At 36.1% G+C, this 23,183-nt stretch overlaps 1 protein-coding gene across 1 annotated transcript in view; it reads left to right on the top strand.

Moving 5' to 3' along the window:
• The window catches only part of TACR3 (tachykinin receptor 3), a 100,159-nt gene extending 77,490 nt beyond the window's left edge, over positions 1-22,669 (top strand). Inside the window, exons 4-5 of the mRNA XM_069099342.1 lie at positions 12,382-12,578; positions 21,154-22,669. Of these exons, the coding sequence (XP_068955443.1) occupies positions 12,382-12,578; positions 21,154-21,466 (510 nt within the window). The 3' untranslated portion in view covers positions 21,467-22,669. The remainder of the gene's footprint in view (positions 1-12,381; positions 12,579-21,153) is intronic.
• The last annotated feature ends 514 nt before the right edge of the window (positions 22,670-23,183 follow it).

Below are 23,183 nucleotides of genomic sequence, written 5' to 3'. Positions count from 1 at the left end.
GAAAAACACTGTGTGAAAAACCATGCACATATAACATATATATATATACATATATATATATATATATAGAGAGAGAGAGAGAGAGAGAGAGAGAGAATAAATGAACATAACCTCAGAGGGAGACAACTAGTAGTCAAATTCTTTCCCAAGATGAAGGCATAATTAAGAATTTTTGACCCTTGGGATGAGGCAGGAAAGATGCCCTGAAATAGAGAAAAAGCAGGACCAAAGATCCTAGGACACTGGCATGAGGGGTAGTAGAATAAGCTCACTTCTGCAAGTCACTGGGTACCTTCCAATCCAATGTGTTAGGTACTGGGGATACAATGAAAACAAAACAATCCTTATGTCTTTGGAATTTACATTCTACTTTGGTGGGTGAGGAATACAACATGTACTACATCATAATTTGAGGAAGGAAGGAACATCAGTGTCAATGAAGACCAGAAAGTTCCTATACTCTTGATATGTAAAGTACGTGAAATGAGCTTCAGAGAAATTCTGAAAGGTAGAGGTTAGAAAAAATGAAATGTATAAAAGGGGAGAGTGGAATAAAATAAGCCTGGAAAAAGAGAGTCATTTTGTAGTGGTTAAGTAGTTAAAGCAGATGGGGGAGGGAGGATTAAAAACAGTTCTCAAAAGAACTATAAAGCATAAGAATTGCTTCAATTATTATGCTAATTCTGGTACTGTGCTATTCTTAAAGGACTTTAAAAGGCATTGGACATGAGTATCTTTAATCCAGATAAATAGGGGAAATTTCCCACTAGGCAATATTATTATTCTCTTTACCCCCCATGTTTGGGAAATTTTTTCATGGAGTTCTCATATAATAAAATATAATGTACAACCAAAATGGTTTAAATGAAAAGGCTTTGACTATTTTTTTGACCTTTTATCCATTGTTAGCATGCTTGACAATTGTGTTTTAGCTGTTCTTTTGCTTACTATCCTTGCTTTCCTTTGAGAGCAAATTGTCTGATGGAAAGGGGGAAAGCCCTTAATTTTATTCTTTGAACGATCACAAGTTTGAGCAAAATCCCCAAAGTCACCTTATCTGGGTCCTTTCTTTTGTAAAAGAATTCTACACACTCAAATGACCTATTTGGCCAGGTTGGAAGACAAACAACAAAGATATATAATTAAGCATTATATCAATTCATAATGCATTTATAGCCTGATGCAAATGGGTAGCCAGTGTAGTCAACAAAATTTGAGTTTGTACATTAACCATCAGTAAACTAACTACTCCAATAGGGATCATTTAATAGGACTGGTCTCTGAGCTCTCCAAGCTTAGGCCAATTTAATTCAAGCTCTTGTAGGTGTTGCCACACTGTAAAATCTTTTGAGTTCAGTCTTGGTGATCAGCTCCATAATAGAATGTTTGTTAGTAGTTTCAAAAAAAAAGGGGGGAGGGCAAAAGCCAGAGATGCATGTGCTAGTAAATATTTAACAATCAACTCTCAGGGGATGGATGGGAGAGAAATGTATGTGGGATACATTTTTAAGTTAAAATGTTTTATTAATGTTTTCCCCATCACACTACATCACAAAACAATAAATTAACCCTAATTTTAGCATTTTCCAATTTTCAAGGTATAAATGATCACATAGAAAATTTAACAATTTTGTAAGACAGTATAAGCCAATTCCAGGACACCCTCAGACTCATACCAGGGTATACCCTCCATAGGGGGTAAAGATTGAAATTGAGACTAGCTCTCTGATTTCATTGATACAAGAAACACATGAGTAAGGAAACTCCCACTACCAATATAGGTCCACACCTCCTCCACACACATCATCAAGAGATGTCTAGAGCCATTCAGTGGCATGCCCAAGGTCACAAAGCCAGTCTGTGTCAGAGGCAGGACCTGAATCCAGATCTGTCCACTATAGGATGTTACCTCTCTTCATAACCCATAGAACAGAAAAAAGCACAAAATAAAAATCTATGACCCTATTACCCAATACTTCTATATGGCCCCTTTCTGACTGGTAGCTTAGAGCAAAAGAAAGCATATGGAGCTAAGAATCACAATTATTGCAAACACTAATTTTCATATAGAGTGTTTTATGAATATTAATATAAAGCTAGCCCTGTCCACTAACTGGCAGGGTAAGGTATTAGTGGAAGAACTAAATCTCAACCACATTAAAGTTTATGCTATTGGGGTGGCTAGGTGGCACAGTGAGTAAAGCGTCTGCACCAGAGTCAGGAGGACCCGAGTTCGATTTCGGCCTCAGACACTTAACACCCACACACACAAAAAAAAAACTAGCTGTGTAAACTTGGGCAAGTTATTTAACTCCAATTGCCCTCCAAAAAGCCAAAAAAAAATGCTATCAATAAAACTAGAAAACATAAAGTAAAATTCAGTAGAAAATCATAGGCTCTATTTTAAGAAAAGTAAGTAAACAATGTAATTTCATTGTGCATTCAAAGGCAATAAGAACCAACATTTCATGGGACAGTTGGTCATCTGACCTTGCAGTGTTCACAATGAGTATAAATAAACTTACCATAGTGAATATCACTGCAGATGGTGCCTTAGGATTTATTAGTAGAGAATGAAGATGTAGGGGCGGCCAGGTGGCTCAGCGAGTAAGAGCACCGGCTCCAGTGTCGGGATGACCTGGATCAAAACCACACCCAGAAATAACTGGCCGTGTAACCTTGAGCAAGTTACTTAACCCCAATTGCTTTAAAAAAAAAAAAGAATTTGAGAGACATGGAATTTAGGCATGATATTACAGTGATGTGGAATTTCAGCTCTCCCAAGAGATGAGAAGCTAATTAAATTTTTAGTATGGATTAACAATAATTTCATTCTCAAGTGGTAAAGAAAGGATCAAGAGGAACTGCTGGTCTAAATTAGATTCTGATCAGGAATAAGGAATTAGTTGTTAAAGTAGAAATAATAAAACCCTTGGGAGGATATGATAGAATTTGTTACAGAGGGGAAAAAAAGGGAAGTTGGGCCTGTTCCAAGAATCACACTAAGTTTGGGAAAAGTGGTTTCAGAGTTTAGGGAAAGGTTGGGAATGATCCCAAGGTCCAGAATCTGCATAGGAAACCTGCCCAAGAAGGAGGTGAAGATTGGAAGAAGGGATTTTGATGCCACAAAATAAATATGATGATAAAGAAAAGATGAAACATTCTAAAGAGATTCATATGAATGCACAGGGCACTCATTAATCAAACTTACATTTTCAAAGAACACACATAGAAAATTCAAAAAGGGAGATCCTATTGAATATAAAAGGGTGGCAAAATTTCATGACAACAAAAGCAACATAAGGGCCAGCCCTAGCTGGCAGGAAGACCAAACAATGACAAAAAGGGTTTTTAGTGAGAAAAGAGAAGGAACCAATAAAGGTTCTTCTGCTAAGGAGGATACAGGGGACCCTGCATGTGGAGCAATTCTGTGATGAAAGGAGCAGAAAACATATTTTTACTTAAATCAAATGTTTTATCAACTAGCAAAGGATGATTTAAGATATTCCCCCTTTCACAGATGAACGATTTGATCCCTGAAAAAAAAAATTGAAAAGAAATTTGGTTTAACAAAAAAAATACTAAAATGTGTGTGAAAAAAAAGACAGTTTTCAGGCAGAATTTTAACAATTTGGGACAGAAAACAAACTGCGGCTCAAATTACTTGGTAACTGATATGAGATGTTACCTCATTTGTATTTGCATAATTTAATGGCTTGAAGGGACAGGAAATAATTTTTATTAATTATCAATATTTTATTTTCATTTATTAAGTATTTTTATAATCTATTTTATTTTGATATTATTTACTTTTTAGTCTTATCAATATTATTTTATTATCAACAATTTATTACTGAAAGTTGATAAATATTGATTATGAAGAAATAGTATTAAGGACACAAAATGTGATGAGAGATAATGGTTCCTCAATTCATTTGCATAGAACTGTTGTAACACAACAGGGTAAAACTAACAAAATGAAAAATCATTTAATGAGTACAGGATAATTAAGCAAGGACTGTTAATTTCACATGAGGAGATGTGATGAGTTTATACCTCATAAGTGAAACATGAATTCCTGAGCAGTAGGAGGGTCTGAATTAAGCCATTGAACTAAGCCATTAAGTTCTTGTGGTGAAGAAATTGAAGAACAGGCAGGAAAGAAAGCCTTCACAGGGATTGAAATGTAGTTTTGTGTTTCTTAAGAACTCTTTAGAAAACCCAGAAGCTTAAGTAACAAGCTATTAAGAAGAGTTTAGCTGTTAGCTCCTGGTTGGCTGAATAAAGTTGGGGTTCCATTCATTGCCTTTTGATGTAACCTAATAATTAAGAGAGGTGAAGTGTTGACTAGTGGCTAGTTGTGCACTACAACACTCTATTCAATTTCTGAAATAAAGGCACTAATATAGAGACAGTACAAGGCATTTATGTGACTTAAAAATGTTTGAATATTGTACTTTTTAAGTATTCATTGTTCTCCAGTCTTCTTATATATGATCTTCTCTATAACATAATAAAATTTTACTTATCACAAAATAAATATGTTCCATAGAGAGTAGAGTTCTCAAGCATTAAGAGATGTACATTCATAAAAAGAAATATTCAAACATATCCCTTGCCATGCTTTGCTGCCATTTCTGCCTTATGCAAATAGCTACCTTGCCTACTCTTAGGCTTGGCTGGGCACTAATGAATCATGTCAAGTGATTCCATCTGATTCCTCCTAGGTACACTTTATTTATATAGTGTTTTTTAATAAACTTTAAGCATTTCAGGCTCATCAAAATGAAGTCATGACCATTATTATGCAAATAGCCTGACCAAAAAGAAAAGAAAGAAAAACACAATAAAATAGAAGAAAAATAATAAAACAATAAAGGAATCAGTAATGTAAAAGGCACAAAGAATTATAAAAAAATAGATAACAAGATAATGTTCAATCCTGAAATTCTCATACTCTGGCAATTAATAGCAATAATCTAAATTTGATCCTTTTCTTTGTCAGATAATTTTATGAAAGACTAGATCCTCAAATCAGATTATTTTATAGGAAGTGATTTTTCAACAAGGAATAGGAGTCATTTAGAAAGGTACCTTAGTGTTGGAACAAACTTCATCTTTCTCTTTGTCTAATGTCAAATTGGCATTCCTGTTATACATTTATCATAGTATAATTTGTGTTATGTTGTTCTCTGCACATGTCCCATCTTCTTTACTAAACTGTAAGCTTCTTGAAGGCAAGAATCATGTACTATTTATTTTTGCATCATTAACCACTGGCACAGGAGGAGCTAGTAAATGTGTGCTGTGTAAAGGAATGAACAAATGAATATCTTGAATATCTCTGAATGAAAAAGAAATAGTACTTTAGGACTTAGAAATACAATGACTTGAAGTATAATGGTTCCCATCAGATGTCACATTTTCAAAGAATTTTTAAAAATGACATTCTACTTTTGAACTATAGTAATGTTGAACTTAGACTAATAGGGGCAGCTAGGTGGTGCAATGAATAGAGCACTGGCCCTGGAGTCAGGAGGACCTGAGTTCAAATAAGACCTCAGACATTTGAAACACTTACTAGCTGTATTACCTTGGGTAAGTCATTTAACCCCAATTACCCTGCCTTTCTCCCTCTAAAATTAAAAAAAAAGGAAATTAGACCAACAATTAGAATGTTTGCTGTTCACAAGATAATAAGTGATGTGGTAATCTAATATAATGCCAGATTTCAAAAAAAATAAATATAAATTAAATATAACATTTTGAAGTAGATGTTTCACCATTTTCATTCTGAGTTTTGGTTAAGGATTAAAATGATTTATAACTTTCCCTTATTTGCCACATAATATATTTCTTTTCAAGTACTCTAATATATACATTGTTTATTTTTAAAATATTCTTGGACATTTGCATATTGTTTTCTTTCCTTAGAAGAAGATTTCCTGGAAAGCAAGAACCATTTGGTTGCCTTTCTTTGAATATCCAGTGCTCAGCACTGAGCTTGCTATATAATAAGTGTATATTAAATTTTATGAATTGACCGTCTAGTAATTCTGCTCCTCACAACTCTTCACCTTCTTGTGGTTGTCAAAAGGTTCCAGTACATGCCAGGCTCAATTGCATTTGGAATCAAAAATGTTCCTTTTGGGAAGTCCTAGATTATGGTTGCCAGGAAGATTAACATATATTTGAGCCTGTCAGTCTTATACCCTGGAAAGCTTTGGAATTAAATGAAAAACAAGTGGGCTTGGAAAAATAACAAATATGAAAAATTCAGAGAAGTGTGGGACATGTGTATGAATTATTAAGAAGAAAAGAAAGCAAAACCCACCAAAATATGTAATGACTACAACAATGAAAATGAAAACCATACTAAAATGCAACAGAATTCAGATTAAATGCAGGGACCAATACTGTTCATGTTATGCATTCCCTTTTGTCCAATGGAATGCAGACTCCTAGAAGGCAGGAACCATTTCTGCACCTCTGCTTCCTCATATGTAAAATGGGAATGATAACATTTGTGTTTCTTACTGCACAGGGTTGTTCTAAAGATCATATAAGATAATACAGGCCAAGCACTGGGTAAATCATAAAGTATAACTAATGGACACTTTTGTTATGATATTAGCATGTACATAAAGTAACTGAAACCCTAATGTTTTTGCATTTTCTAGGTGAATAACTTGACAAAATTCAAGTTGACATCAAGTGAGGCCAACTCTAATTTGTGTATCTTCTACTCGATTCCGTTCCAATATCCCCATTTTGACCCTCCCTCCTATTACAACTGAGCTTTAAACAGCATCCTTATAATGATGCAACAGTCTCCAATCCAGTTCAGTGTACACTGCAGCTGTAGCTGTCTCTGGAGAATCTTCTCATCACACCTTCGATTTTTACCAAAATACTGATCCTTTGTCATATTGGCTGGAACTAAGTACTATCACAATGTTCCAGATACCAAGGAAAAAATATATTTGAAGACAAACACTCTGCCCTAGCTGGTCCCCTGCTGGTCATTGCCCAAAGAAAGAGACATGATGACTGAACACATTAGGGAAGCAAGAATGCCTTGGCCATGGTCCCAAGGCTCACTGGAGTCTCATTTTCATTCCATAAATGTTTCAGACTGCCCAAAAGTCACCAAGGTATGTCCATGAAACAAAATGTACTGGCCTACAAATTCTCTCCCTTCTTTTGTAAATATCAAGGTAATGGCATAGTATGGTGGAAAGATCACAGGATCTGGAGCCAAACTAACGCTGATCACAATAGTGCTAACAGTTTCTCCCTTTTACAAGTCTTTTCTTCCTTGTTTCTCATTGCTAGGAAGGAGACATCACTTTGTCTTCCTACATGGACCCAGGAGACAATGGCTTGCATCAATAAGGGAGTGAACATCCTTCCTCCCTTCATTTTCATGATTTGTTGCCAATGTCCCTATGAGCCTCTATCTTTGATATGCTGTCTTTCCTAGTGCCAATCCTTCCACATAGCTCTAGGTCTGTGCTTCATATGTCATTGCCCCATGTCCATCACTCTCTGCTCAGGGCTCTTCCTTTTTGCTCTTTTCACAAAGGGCTGGTTGGTGCCAATAGCCATTCTACTTCTACCCTATGTCACAATGACCCAAACTATACTTTGGAAATCCTGCCAGGACAGTCTGCTGGCTCTTCCATCTTGCTTTTGCTGCATCCCCACTTAAAGATATAAATTTAAAAATCCAATCTGCCCAGAGATTCTCTTCCCTCTATTAAACAAGGTGTACTTGTTCACATCATGAATACTAGTGGTCAGCTCCTCTTCCCAGGTCAGTCTGTCTGCCAAACCTTCAAAGTTTTCTGCCCTCTTATTTATCTATTCTCCTGGAAAGTTGTTTTTTGTCTCTATAGAGTAGGGATTCTTAAGCTTGAATACCTTTGAGGCTCTTCTGATAGATTTCAGAAGATCTGTGAAGATGGGATGAACTAAAATTACCATTTCCTTGAATTAAGAAATTTTTTTTAATTCTGAGAAGGGATCCATAAGCTTCATCAGACTTCCAGAAGTGCCTGTGACACAAAAAGGGTTATGAGCACCCAATATAGAAAAGTACATCTAATTCACTGCAAAACTGAACATTTTATAATTTCTGAGGGACAAAAATTAGTAGGGGTTCATGCCCATCAGAGTTCCCCATTCCTCATTGGAAACAACAACTGTGAGTGGTATCAGCATACCTTGGGATGCTGCTTAGAATGGAGAGTTCAAATAGAAATTTGGCAATCAAGCCTGGTTTGAGTGAAATTCTATGATTTTTCATACAAGTGACTATCAGAGGAATCCTGATGAAAAGAAGAAATAGACACACTTGTATTAAGAATCATTGCCTATAGAGGATATTTCTAACCTTTCCCAGTCTCTTCAAGGTCTTAATCCTACCCTGGGTAAACATTACTTTTTGAAGATAATTCATTTTCTTGCTTTTCATGGAAAGGTACAAGCCACCATCAGACATGACTTTCCTCAACTTCCCTTCTCTTTCTTTCAAATTTTCTCTGTGTCAATGAATTCTCTCTTCTTTCTGGAAGAGTTGTCTTTAATTTTTAACAAAGCTAACCTGTGACTGTACCTTTTATTCCATTCTCTGGTCCTCCAGTTGCCCCTTTTCTCTTTCTAACTCTCTGTCTCTTGATATCTCTTTCTGTCTCTGTCTTTCTGTCAGTCCCTATCTCTTTCTCTCTCCATCTCTCCTATCTTTCTATCACCATCCATCTCCCTCAGACTCTTCATCACTCTCTATGTGTTTCTCTTTGTTTCTCCTATCTCTACGTCTCTGTCTCTCTCTGCTTCTGTCTCTGTCTCCCTCTATGTTATCCTCTCTCTCTGTCTCCCTGTCTCTCTCTCTCTCTTCTCTCTGCCTCTGTCTCTGGTAGGTCATAGAGGTCATAGGATCAGCTAGAGCTGATGAGAACCCCAGAGACTCATAGTGCAGATGAAAGAATTGATGCCCTGGGAGACTAACTCACCAGGGAGTAAGCCGCAGAATGATGATTTCAACTCTGCCTCCAATGCCCATGGTGTGTTTTGTAGTACTCTACTGAGGTTCTATCCATTGGAAGATGCCCAGTTTCCCTATTCCAAAAGTATTCATGATTATCAGGCTCCTAGGAGGTCATATTGGTCTCAGCACTATTCCCATAGCTTCTTAGCTGTTTAGGGGGAGAAGTCAACCAGGACCAAATGCCACCTACCCATTTTGAAACTGATAGCCATCCTCATCCCAGTCATCAGAAAACTGAAAATAATTCCCAAGAGCCCTCTCATTACAGGTCTAGGATCTCTAAAGGAAGAATGTACCCCTTGTCTGTTTTGATTTAGCTATTGCATATAACTTAATCTCTGTGGCCTATTTTATTTGACCCAAACTTTAAGCATTGACCCACATTAATTCAAAGTGATGGATGAGAACAGCTGCAAGCATTGTAGCCTGACCTGTCTAGGAGTCAGATCAAAGGTTTTTCCTACTTCTCCGGTAAAAGGTGCCTCCAGCTTATTCTAGCCAGGATATTCCTGGTTGTGTGTGTGTTGGAGTGTATTATAAAGTTCTGAAATAGAACCATTCCTTTTATAGACCTAGTATTTCTTTTGACACTTCCCCTCTGCAACTGCCCCCACTTTTCTGCCAAAGCAATAAATAAACTCCATGCCCAAGATTGGAAGAACAAAATAAGAGACTATTGCCATGCAAAATGATAGTAGTTGGGTCCCTGAGTGTCCTGTTAGGTGTCTGGAGTGCTGTGGCAAGGCTTGGTTCCTATGTGACAAAGGATCCATGTTTGGGTGAAGATGGAATGTGGGAAGAGAAGACCTTATATAGTCAGCTATGGTTGCAATGGATAGAGGACTGGTTTGGACCCTCTGCTCCATCACTATAAAGCTGTTGTTTGAAAGTCGATCTGTAACAGAAGGGAAGGGGAAAATCCGGATATTAGGATGGTATTGGTAGAATTGTTTTATCAGTTTACTTGCCTGGAAAATGCTAATGTATTAAGACTTTAGGCACTTCATATCTATGCTAAATATCAAACAATTGTGTCCTTGTGTTAGTACTTTAAGATCTACCTACCTACCTTGACTGTTATTGTCATATGGGACCTTCATAAAAACACTGTGAGGTAAGAGGTACAAATATTCTCATTTGCATTTTCCAAATAAAGAAGTTGAGATGCAGAAATAGTCACCAAACTCAAGAAAGATGCATTCCATTGGAGAGGGGGTGGGAATAACGTGGATGAGACTGGTCATTGCCTTCAGTCTGAGCTCAATAGCCTTTTAGAATAATTTTTGTTTATATCACCCTCACCCCAATCCTGTTTTTTCAATGATTTTGGTAGGTGCCTAAATTTTTTTATGTATAAACAATATTCTTTGGCATTCAACAAGTATTTATTAATGGGCACTGCTATGTACTATAAATGGTACTGAGGATATAGATATAAAAATGAAACCATCCTTATACTTTGTGGTGGGGAGTTGTAGGAGGGAGACATGATTAAAAATAAGCAAATAAAAATATGTAAAAAGTAAATAGAAAGTTATTTGGGGCCCAAAACTATCAGTACCCCACAGTGAAAGTAAAATTTGAATTGAACCTTCAACGAAGCTGGAGAGAATAGTGAGGAAGGAATGTATTCTAGGCACTGGGAACAATTTGTACAAAGACATGTTTTAATAAAGCCAGTTTTAATAAAATATCAGTTGTATGTAGGAGAGTAGCATGGAACAAGTTTGGGAAGGAAGATTGTGAAAGAATGTAAATGACAAACAGAAGCATTGGTATTTTATAGGACATACTAGGGCTTTTCCTGCCTCCTTCTTATAGAAGTCACCGAGAGCCATGTAACCTTGGGCAAGTCACTTAACCCCAATTGCCCTACCTTTCCCCCTCCAAAAAAAAAGTGACCGAGATAAAATTTTGGCTGGGAGATACTCAGAGTTCACAACACCTAAATGATAAATTGACTCAAAAGATCAGCCACAGCAGTTATAAATATGAAATATAACATACATGGAAATCATAAGGGAATGTGAGCTGTTAATATAACAGAGATAGACATAAACATTTAAAAGCATGAAATAGAAAGGTTTAATATGTACAGAAAATTTAAGTGAAACTTCTCCACCTCTGGAACAGAGGGTCTACAGTCAAACACAAAGTCACAAGCACTTTACTCCTTATGGCTACAGTTGACATTCCATATGCTACTGACCTGAATTTTCAACTCCAATGGTCAAATCTCCACCAGTTCAATGTCAGTCACCTGCTTAGTGGAGAGATCAAACCCTTAGGGATTCTCTGCTTTCAACTTGATTTTCTTCGGTGCTCTAGTTTTCTGTCTCTTGAATCATACCTCCTGTGACTCTACACTCTATCGGCCTCCATCTAAATATCCACCTTAACATCAAGGGACACATTCACTTATTACATGATTTATTTGTGTATTTCCAAGTTCTACCACCAATCCCTCCCATCCTCAAATTATTTCTAATTCAAGACCTCTATTGATTTGGATTCTAGACTAATTTCAAATAATTTTCAAATTCATTTTGCTCTGCATGTAATAAATATCCTAGTATTTCCAGATTTTCAAAAAAAGATTAAATTAACATTATTCCTTTTCTTTAATTAACAAGAGGCACGTTAACTCTGATATTCATAGGGCACAATCAAAAGAGCACTGGTTCTAGAGTCATATGACCTGGGTTCAAATCCTATCTAAGATACTATGTGACCTTGGACAAGTTACCTCCCTGTCAAAATATATGAATTCACTTACTACCTTTGTGACCTTGTGTAAATTGCTTAATTTTCATGAGCCTTAGTTTCCCCAATTCTACAATAAGAGAGAGTTTGGAAAGCCACAAGTACAGCTGAAAGAAGAATGAAGTTTGATCAGACTGGGACCCTCCCCCAATATGGAGACCCTGAGTTGAACTCATCAGTGGAGGAAGGGAGCCAGAGAGGGATGTTCTAGGATAAGGCTGCAGCTGAGGCACGGTGTTGAAGTCTGGAGAAACTTCAACTCACTTTTAGGAAAAAACATTCTGTATGTCATTGACGTGCCTGATATCAGTTATTAAAATCTGATATTCATTTCAATTCAGCAATTCATTACTGAATGTGTATTGTGTATGAGTACTATGATAACTTAAATGGAAGTCTATAAAACTTATATATCCTACCTGATGACTTTTATGAAAATTTCTTAGAAATTTTCTGATGGAGAGTTGTAGATTTAAATAAGGAAGATATTATATGTATATCTATGGATGTATATGTGCATGTACATACATACATATATACACACACATAATCTTCTTTCTCCTCTATAGGTGGTAAAAATGATGATTATTGTCGTGGTGACATTTGCCATCTGCTGGCTGCCCTATCACATATATTTCATCATTACTGGAATATATCAGCAATTGAATCGATGGAAATATATCCAGCAAATCTACCTGGCTATCTTTTGGCTGGCCATGAGTTCCACCATGTACAATCCAATTATCTACTGCTGTCTCAATAAGAGGTGAGGGTGAAATGAACAAATGTATGAATATAACTTCATCATAAATTTTGTGTGCAAATACATTGAGGTTTTCTTCGATCATGATGTAAATTTCCAATAGAAGGTAAAATGGAGTAGTTGCTTGTAGATGCTTTTAAAACTCCTCTGATTTTGGCAATAGAAGGAAATACATTGTTTTAAGAATCCCATTTTAATCAGCCAAACAATCATTTATTAGGCATCTACTTGTCTTGTGGTAGGCATTGGGAATACAAATATAAAAATTAAAATAGTTCCTGCCCTCATGGTGTTTATAGTCTAAGGGGTAGAGACAGTACATGTATACAGGTATACATAAAATAGATACAAGGTGACTGACTCTATTTAAAGGTTCTGATTCATCCATTCTTCATAATTTGGTCTGTCATTTAGTCTAAGTAGAAATTTTGTCAGCCAAAGAACTGTGTTTAATCTTTTTAAGAGCTGAATTGACACTTTTAAACACAAAATGACATTCATTATTAATTAAAGGAATAATAGTGAATTCTCTTTTTTCTTTAGCTTTGCTCACTCAATACTCCCCACCTAACCCAGGAGTCCTCCTAACTCCAGTTATATGTGGGAAATATGGGTTTTTTGGGTTTTTTTTTTCTTTTTTTTTAGTTTACATCATTCATTTCCACAAGATTTTGAGTTACAAATTTTCTCCCCAATTTTCCCTACCTACCCACAACCCCAAAACAGCGTTCCCACTGAATATCCCCTCTCCCAATCTGTTCTCTCCCATATCTTCTCCCATTCCCCCTTCAACTTTCCAGCAGGGCACGGTGGATCTCTATGCCCCAGTGCCTGTATATCTCATTTCCCAGTTATATGTAAAATAATAATAATAATTTATACATATATATATGTTATTAAGCATTTGGTTTTAAAACTTTGGATTCCAGATTCTTTCCCTTCCTCACTTGTCACCCACCTTCACTGGAAAGATAAGCAATTCAATATAGGTTGTACATGAGTAGCTATGCAAAACATTTCCATAGTGGATATATTGTGGAAGACTGACTATATTTCCCACCATTTCCCTACTTGTTCTATTCTCTACTTTGATCCTTTCCCTTTTCAAAAGTGGGTGCTTCCAACTTCCCTCCCCCAAGCTTGCACTCAGTTTTTTTTTAATTTAAATTAAGAGTCTTAGAATTCACAGTCAATTTAGAATGCATCTCAAAATAAATCAGAAAGAAGTTGTTTATGTTGGCACTATTATCTACAATTTTTTCTTCTTTGGCAGACCTGACTCACTGAATGGCCCCTATTATATAAACTTCTGCCAAGCTGTTCAACTTCTAGCCATCTCTTCTTTGTTTCTATTCAAATAAACCATGCCATTTACTATAAACTGTTTACATATTTTAAAATAAGCTTAGAAGAAAATGCTAAATGAATTTTTTAAAGATTTTTCTTTATAGAAACTAAAGCCTATTGGATGACTTTATATGAAATTTTAATTCCTTCTTAGAAACTAGCCAACATTAGTTCAAAAGCAGTAAGCCTTCAAAGAAGAAAAAGAGTATGTTTTCCTTTTATTTTTTGAAATAATTACAAAGAGGGGCAGCTAGGTGGCTCAGTGAATAGAGCACAGGCCTTGTAGTCAGGAGGACCTGAGTTCAAATCCGCCGTCAGACACTTGACACACTTACTAGCTGGGTGACTCTGGGCAAGTCACTTAACCCCAATTGTCCTCCAAAAAGCCAAAAAAAAAAAAGAAAAAGATCATCTTTGCGGTGGCTAGGTGGTGCAGTGAGTAAGAGCTCTGGCCCCAGAGTCAGGAGGACCCAGGATCGGTTCCAGCCTCAGATACTTAACACACACACACACACACACACACACACACAAATTGGCCATGTAACCTTGGGTAAGTTACTTAACCCCAATTGCTTTAAAAAACAGAAGAAGAAATAACTACAAAGAAACATGCTTTGAATGGGACATGCTCATTGGATCTTGGAATCTGAACCTTTGAAGCAAGAGGTCACTAAAGACATTCCCCTTTATCTACTCCATTGAAAACAAATCTCTAGGCTAGAAATCTCCAAAACTTTTTGATCACATCCTTTTAAGAAAAAATAAATTAAGTATTCACCTCTAATATATTTGGATTTACTTATAAATTTTACGCATATACTACTGTATTAGTAATTATGCACTTTATAAAACTTACACAAAATAGAGATTTTAAAGGAATGAAACAAAGAAGAAATAATACTTTACATTAGATCCAATAGGGAGCTATTTGGAGTTTGCTGAGTAGGAAATGGACATGGGCAGCCCTTTTCTTTGGGAAAATCTCTTTGGTTGCTGTGTACAGGATGGCTTGTGTCATAGAGTGAAGGTGAAGCAAGCAGACCATTTGGGAGGTTATTATAAGAGTCATCTGTCCCTGCTCATTCTGTGAAAGCATGCCCCATTCAAAAGGAAAACATAAGAGGCAGAGTTCTTACTTTCTAGCTCCTACCAAAGTTCAGAGACTGACCTTGGTAGGCAATATGTTTTTCTTTTCATCTTTTTTTTTGCCTTTTTGGAGGGCAATTGGGGTTAAGTAACTTGCCCAAGGTTACATGGCTAGTTTGTGTGTGTGTGTGTGTGTGTGTGTGTGTGTGTGTGTGTGTGTTAAGTGTCTGAGGCCGGAACCAAACTCGGGTCCTCCTGACTCCAGGGCCAGCTGTTTACTCACTGCGGCCACCTAGCCGCTTCTTTTTCTTTTCATCTTGTTAATTATTCTCATTACTTTTCCCCAGAGTCTCTCAAAAATGTTATTTCAAATTGTGGAAGCCTAACTTTGGAAACAGTACTCTAATAAGGACCTTGCTGATTGTATGGGTAGGGAACATCTTACCTTGTAATTCCTACATCCCAGTAATATGATTTTATAAACACCATGTTGTCGTTATTTTTGGTCCACCACCTACTATGACCCTTACATATATTAACTCTATTTGCTATATTCATTCATTCCCTATAGCCTGTGTTCTCACTTGAATATAGAATGGACAATATGTCTTCAAATTTATTTTTAATATGTGCCTGTTATTTGAAAGAAAGAATACTAAGCACTAGGAATTCAAACATGAAAAACATCACAGTGGCTTTCCTTAAGGGATTGTAATTTAATTGGGGGAAAGTTAGGTGATATAATGGAAAGAGCACCAGGCCCTAAGTCAAAAAGACCTGAGTTCAAATCCAGCCTCAGACACTTACTACTTGTGTGACCCTGAGCAAGTCATTTAACCCTGTTGGCCACAATTTCCTCATTCATAAAATGAACTAGAGAAGGAAATGGCAAACCACTCCAGTATCTTTGCCAAGAAAATCCCAAATAGGGTCATGAAATGACTGAACAATGGCAATCTAATTGGAAGGCCTTCCAAAAGCCATGAAAATAGCCAAGCATTAGCTTTTATAATAGTACCTACTTCACAGAGTAGTTGTGAGAAACAAATGAGATAATTAACACAAAGCACTTTGTAATTTTAAAGCATTGTAGAAATGTTAATTGCTGTTATATCTTTTAATATATTCTACATTGTTTCTGTGAGTGATAAAATTGAATTGAATCCAGATATTAAAGATTATTCTTTTTAATTTTAAAGAAAATAAATTTATTGTACTACTCCTTCCTATTACAAACTTTTTCAGAGGAAAGAACTGCCCTGTACCTTCCTATGATGTAGATTAAATGCTAGCTACTCAGAAATAGCTTTTATTAATTTTCTTAGAAATCTGTGATGGTGATAAAAATATAAGTGTGTTTGTGGCTGGTAGCTATTTACTTCCATGATACAGTAAAACAGAAAGGGTTAGAAGTTCTCATTTCAGATAAATAGGAGGCAACAGCACAGGTCAGATCTAATCATTTTGAGAAATAATCTCAAGAACTGAACATCTTTTTTTTTTAAGCAATTGGGGTTAAGTAACTTGCTCAAGGTTACACAGCCAGTTATTTCTGGGTGTGGTGCTGAGTATCTGAGCCCGGACTTGATCCAGGTCATCTCGACACTGGAGCCAGTGCTCTTACTCGCTGAGCCACCTGGCCGCCCCTAAGCAATTGGGGTTAAGTAACTTGCTCAAGGTTACACGGCCAGGTGTTTCTAGGTGGGTGCTAAGTGTCTGAGCCCGGGATTCGATCTCCAGGTCTTCTCAACACTGGAGCCAGTGCTCTTACTTGCTGTGCTACCTGGCCACCCCAAACTGAACATCTTTTTGTCACTCAATTTGCATCTGGAATTTATTCTTTAAAGAAGTATCGGTCGAGTGTGCATCATTTGCCACGAGTGCACTGTGCTAGATATTGGCAAGACAAAAGTTAAACAAGACATATTCTCTGCCCTCAGATAAGCAGGAAAGATTCATGGGATCATAGGATCCTTGACTTGGAACTGGGAGGGAACCCGAATCATCTAATTCAACCCTCTCATTTTAAAGGAGAGGAAAGGACCTAGATAGGTTAAGTGACTTGGTCCAAGTCACAGAGGGAATAAGTGACAGAAGTAGGATTCAAACCCAGTTCCTCCAAATCTTGATCTAGAACTCTTTCCATGGTACTCCACTGCCTTACAGGGACATTGGCAGTAGCAGCATACATGTCCCTGACCAGTCCTGGTCTCACCTAAGTACTTATGTGGTTCAGTGAATAGAGTGCTGAGTCTGCAGTCAGGAAGACCCTGGGCAAGTCACTTAAATTCCATTTACCTCAGTTTCTTTAAACTATAAAATGAGGACAACAATGGCACCTATGCAGTAGGATTGTCATAAAGATCAAATGAGATAAAGGCACATAGTAAATGTTTGATTTCCTTCCTTCTCTAACACAGTTAACTAATTATACTGGGTTAATGACCCTGTAAATATAATAAAAAGTTTACAATAAAATGGTAATAGTTATTCCAAAAGCAGCCAACATTCATCCCAATATTGATTTTTTCCATCCAACTTCTACAGTATTCTAGGATTGGCTGATTCCCTTAGTAGAATTATAGCCTTATACACTCTAGAGTCTAGAGATCATGGGATTTTAAGTATGTAATTTATGAACCACTCTTGTTATATTTGCCTGAAATCTATATTTGCCTGGAGTCTTGCAAATCTAATCAAAAGGGCTATAACCTGGAAAAGAGTTGAGGACAGAAAATTGCCTATGTATATCCACCGAGCTAGACACCTTTGAGAGTAGCTATGATATAAGAATTAAAATCAACAGTCAAATGTTACCACATCAAAGAAAGGAGCCATCAATGAAATCCACAGCCACGGGTGACTACTCATAGTTGCCCAAAGTGTGGTTTAAAAAACAAAACAAAGCAAAACATAAAGCTGAAGTAATGATCCTAACACAAAGAGACAAATCTGACCTTATTAGTATTACTGAAATTTGGTTAGATGAAGTCTGTGCCTAGAATACATATCCAGTGTCCTATTCAAAAGCTATGGGAAAGATAAACAAGGGAGGAAGAGTAATATTTTATATTAACAAAACATACTCATGAAATCCAGGAACAGAAACTAAGTGAAATTCAATGAAATGACTGATTTTCATTTCTAATGCTTAATTTACAGTTAGAATTTATTCTTTCAAAAATATATTTTTTGAGTACAAATAACATTGAGAGGGAGATCAATAGAACTGAAACAAGATGGAAATTTTCACTGGATCATATTACTGACCACCAGAACAAGAAAGGGGGAGGGGGATTAGATGAAGACCAGGAAATAATGATGGGAGACTTCAACCATCCATAAATCTTCTGGAGATGTTTCTTTCTTCCAAAAGCAGAGTTCCTAATTATTTCTTGTTTTGTCTTAATAACAGTTCCTTTCTTCAAAAGGTGGAGGAATCAAAAAAGGGAAGTCTTTTTCAAAATCTGATTCCCACTGAAAAAGAGGACATTGTTTCTAAGATAGGATAGGAACCCTGTGGAAAAAATGACCATTCCATTTTGAAATGTCACAGAGAAGAAAACCTAGGAAAGTCAGATATGAATAATTAGATTTTTGGAAAGCAAATTTCAAAGACTTCTGAGAAAAGAAGGTAGGATCATCTGGACTAAAATTTTATAGGCAAACAGTCAAGGAAAATCTCAAGGATGAATTTATTTTCTTTTCTTTTTTCTTTTTATTTTGCTATTTGGAGGGGGAAAGGTAGGGCAATTGAGGTTAAGTGACTTGGTCAAGGACAAATGGTTAGTTTTTGTGTTAAGTGTCTGAGGTTGGATTTGAACTCAGGTCCTTCTGACTCCAGGACTGGTGCTCTATTCATTGCGCCACCTAGCCACCCCTCAAGGATGAATTTCTGAATCAATCAAAAAGCATCTATTAAATGCCTACTATACCAGTCACTGTGCTTTGGGTTGGAGATATTTAAAATAGGAAACTTTTCCTCTCTTCTACAAGTATATACTCTATTCTAACAATCCAATGAATGCACATGGAAATTACCAACTAAATTAGAAAAAAAAATTTAAGCTCTATGGGAGATAAAAGCAAGGGAGGGTAAAAGAAGGAGAACAAAAACTTGACATGACCCTGTAAGAATAGTGTCAGGAGTGCTAAAGCTCAAAATGAATTGAGACAGGCAAGAACATTGAAAGGAGCCAAAGAGGAGGAGAGGAAGGTTGAAGGACAGAGGAAAAGGCTACAATTCAGGTGGATACAGTGATGATCACTCATGGCAGAAGGAAGGCAGAGCTGCTTTTTATTATACCAATTTCCTCTGCCAAGGAGAATAGTTGGACTGAAAAGGACACAACAAAAACAGCTTAATAGAAAGTTCAGTGGCCAATTCAAGGACAGATTAAGAGGGGAGCTAGATAAATCTGAGTCACCAGGACCAGATGCACTATATCCAAGGGCACAGCAAAAAGTAATTGATGTAATTGCTAAGCCAATGATCTAGCTCCAGTGATTATTAAAAAAAGTAATGGTGAACAAGAAATGTACCTCAGGATTGGAGAAGGGGAAATGTCATGATTTTTTTTTAATGGGGAAAAGAACAGATTCTGAAAACTGTAGGCCAATGAGCTTGACATCTATTCTTATTCATCATTTAAGAATGGTTAAATAGGAAAGGAATAATAATAAATAGCTAAATTAAATAATATATGAATATAATATATAAATATCATATCATAATAAAAGGAATAATAAAAATAGTGATAATAGAGCAGTTGCTAGAATTTATGAAGTGTTTTAAAGTTTTCAAAGCACTTTATATTTGCTACTAATTTAATCCTTGTAACAACCTTAGGAGGCAGGTGCTATTATTATCCCCATCATACACTTGAGGAGAACAAGGTAAACAGAAGTTAAATGATATGCCCGAGGTCACACAGCAACTAAATGTTTGAGGCTGAATTTTGACTCAGATCTATCTGACTTCAGGGCCAGTTCTCTATCCACTGTGCTACAAGCTGCCTTATATATATTGGGCTTGGAGTGAAGAAGACATGAGTTCAAATCTAGTCTAAAACACTTACTAGGTATGTTACCTAGACAACCCATTTAACCTCCTTGAACTTCAGTTTCCTCAATTGCAAAATTAAGATAATAACAGCACCTAACTCTCAGGGCTGTTGTAAGAATCAAATGAGTTAATATTTCTAAAGCACTTTGCAAACCTTAAAATGTTACATAAATGCTAGTAAGTATTATTTTATCCTTAAGTCCAAGGGTTGATAACATTTTTAATGTCATGTTTTATCATGGAACTCTTTGGTAGCTTGGTGAAGTCTTATATCCCTTCTCATAAAACTGTTTTTAATTACATAAAATAAAATATATAAAAATTACAATTATACAAAACAAACCAATTATTTCAAAAACCAACATGAAAATATATTCAAAAACAAGTTTATGGACCCTAGATAAAGAATCCCTTAGGTAATATGGAATCATTGAAGGGTTTTGAGAAAGAAATTTGCATTTTATTAATTTTTTCTAATTTACTTGTTTCAGTTACGTCTGACACTTTGTGATCTTATTTGAAGTTTTCTTGGCAAAGATACTGGAGTGGTTTGTCATTTCTTTCTCCAGCTCATTTTTATTCATATAGAAGTCCAACAGCAACTCACTAAAACTTGGATTTTTCGTAATACTAAAAATTCATGATTAATTGTTAGAATTCTTCTATTTCTTTCTTAAATCAATCTGTATATATTTGTTTCTGGTGCTTTAAAAAAAGTGAATTAAAAATAAGAAGGGTGGGGTGGACAGATGGTGAAGTAAGAGCACCGGCCCCAGAGTCGGGATAACTTGGGATAGAAGCCGGGCTCTGATACTTAGCACCACACCCAGAAATAACTGGCCGTGTAACCTTGAGCAAGTTACTTAACCCCAATTGCTTTAAAAAAAAAATAAGAAGGGAACCTCAAACCATTGCTTTGTCATAAATTCCAGTAATCTCATTGGCTGATGCCAGCAGAGACCATGTCAGACTTTCTAAAAGGTTTGAATGCTGTAAATGGGGATTATTTTTTAAATCAGAGTTTTATGAAATCAGAGGATTATTACAAGTCTCTCACCCTCTTTATTTTCTTCTTTTCAGATTCCGAGCTGGTTTCAAGACGGCCTTCCGTTGGTGTCCTTTCATTGAAGTGTCCACTTATGATGAGCTAGAACTCAAGGTCGCCAGGTTTCACCCCACCCAACAAAGCAGCCTATATACTGTGTCCAGGATGGAGTCCATGACTGTGGTGTTTGACCCCAATGATGACCCTAACTCTAAATCCACACGAAAGAAGAAGGCAGCTTCAAGAGATACCAGCTTCAATGGGTGTTCCAGCAGGAATTCCAAATCAGCTTCTACCACCTCTAGTTTCATCACCTCCCCTTATGTGTCTGCAGATGAATATTCCTAAAAACCTCAGCTGTTAGAATAAGTTCCACAAAAGGCAGACTTATGGTAAAAAGAGACCATACATGCCTATCTTAAACCCATGTATTTCTTGAGTCCCAACAACAAAAAAGTGTCTGTAGGCAATCATGCTTCACTGTATATGTTGGCCATAAAAGCTACAATGGTTTCATAACAGTATCTGCTGTGAAGAAAAGGCTGAGGCTTTTTTTTTTTTGTACATGGCTTGTTCCAATATGGTAATCTGCATCTCACATGCAGGAACATTGTTTAATCTGTTTAAAACACTCTATGGATTTTTTTTCCACAAAGTTAAAGCATTGCTACCTACCACTAATTTAACATGATTCTGTTGGTTATTTGACTCTTCTGAAGTTTCAAGTGAATAGCTTTAAATATTATCATAACAGAATGGGAATAAAATTTGTTCAAATTTGGCTTAGAAGTAGAGAAGTCAAATGGATGATACGGATCAGAGCTACAAGGCTTTCAGAAGCCATGTAGTCATTGCACAGAGGAGGAATCAGAGGTCCAAGGGGATTAAATGATTTGCAAAGTTCACACAGATAGCAATCACTAGAGTCAGAATTCGAACCCAGACCTTCCAACTCCACAGTGCTCTTTTTTGCATGCTACAAAATAATTTCCCTGTAAAATGGCTTCTTTTACAACTAATTTTAAAATTTCCAAAGTATTTTGCCTCTACAACAAATCTCTAAATTGGATAGCACAAAAATGGGCATCTCTTTTTTTTTTCCTAAATGAAGAAGCCACTTGGAGGGGTTAAATAATTACATTGGTCGCATAGCTATTAAGTGTCAGAACTATGACCCAAATTTAATCTCTTTTATACAAGACTAGTGATGTCAACCTCAAAGAAGAAGAGGGGGCCACTAAACCATACATAAGGATCCCTATTGGTGCATATTGGCTTAGAAAACAGCATATCAGTATCATGCATGTTTTATTTCATTTTTATTTATTTTTGTACATATGAATTTCTCTTAATAACATTTGTTAATTATCTCTTAATTACATTTAAATCTGATTTGGTGGGCCACATATTTGAGACCTCTGTCCTATATTGATATTCTTTCTACTATACCCCATGTTATCTGCATACTATAACATACTACTGCAATAATAATTAGATAATATAGTTGGACATAGTTCTTTAAGAAAATTCAAAGCTACACTATAAATGAAAGAAAATAATGGTCCCATAGTCAAATTTGCTTGTCTTTTTTCCCTATTTTCTCTAAGAAAATTAATATCAGAAGAAAAATGCATTCTCTAATTCATTCTTTATCTTAAAATGAAAAATTGGGGAGTCAAAATATAAGACAGAAATTTTTTAAAAATAGTTCTATCACTTTCCAAAAAATCAAAATGGATTATAAAACACAGAATGTCTCAGACTAGATCATGACTTCTAATGAAACAGCACGTTGTCTCCAGTCATTCATATTGAAGTTGAGTGGTTGAAAAAGCAAGAAGAGAAGACCATAGAGAACTCTTTCATAATGTGTAGTCCTGAAAGCACTATATCATCATTAAAATTAGACTTTTTTGTACCTCAAAATAAAGAGAAACTTTTGTGGGATAAATTATGGTTTTACTCTCATAAGGGTTTAAAAACAGATTCTGTTCACAGACTGAAAATGAAGTAAGGCATAAGAAAGTGCATACATAGCCTTCATAAGAAAGAAAGCATGTAGAAA

The sequence above is a fragment of the Petaurus breviceps genome, unplaced genomic scaffold (genome assembly GCF_028583685.1).
Source record: "Petaurus breviceps papuanus isolate PSGF00001 unplaced genomic scaffold, PetGlider_PUasm1.0 126, whole genome shotgun sequence".
In the NCBI taxonomy this organism is placed as follows: domain Eukaryota; kingdom Metazoa; phylum Chordata; class Mammalia; order Diprotodontia; family Petauridae; genus Petaurus; species Petaurus breviceps.
Note: the sequence above shows the minus strand (reverse complement) of the source record. Positions and strands in the feature narration are given on the sequence as shown.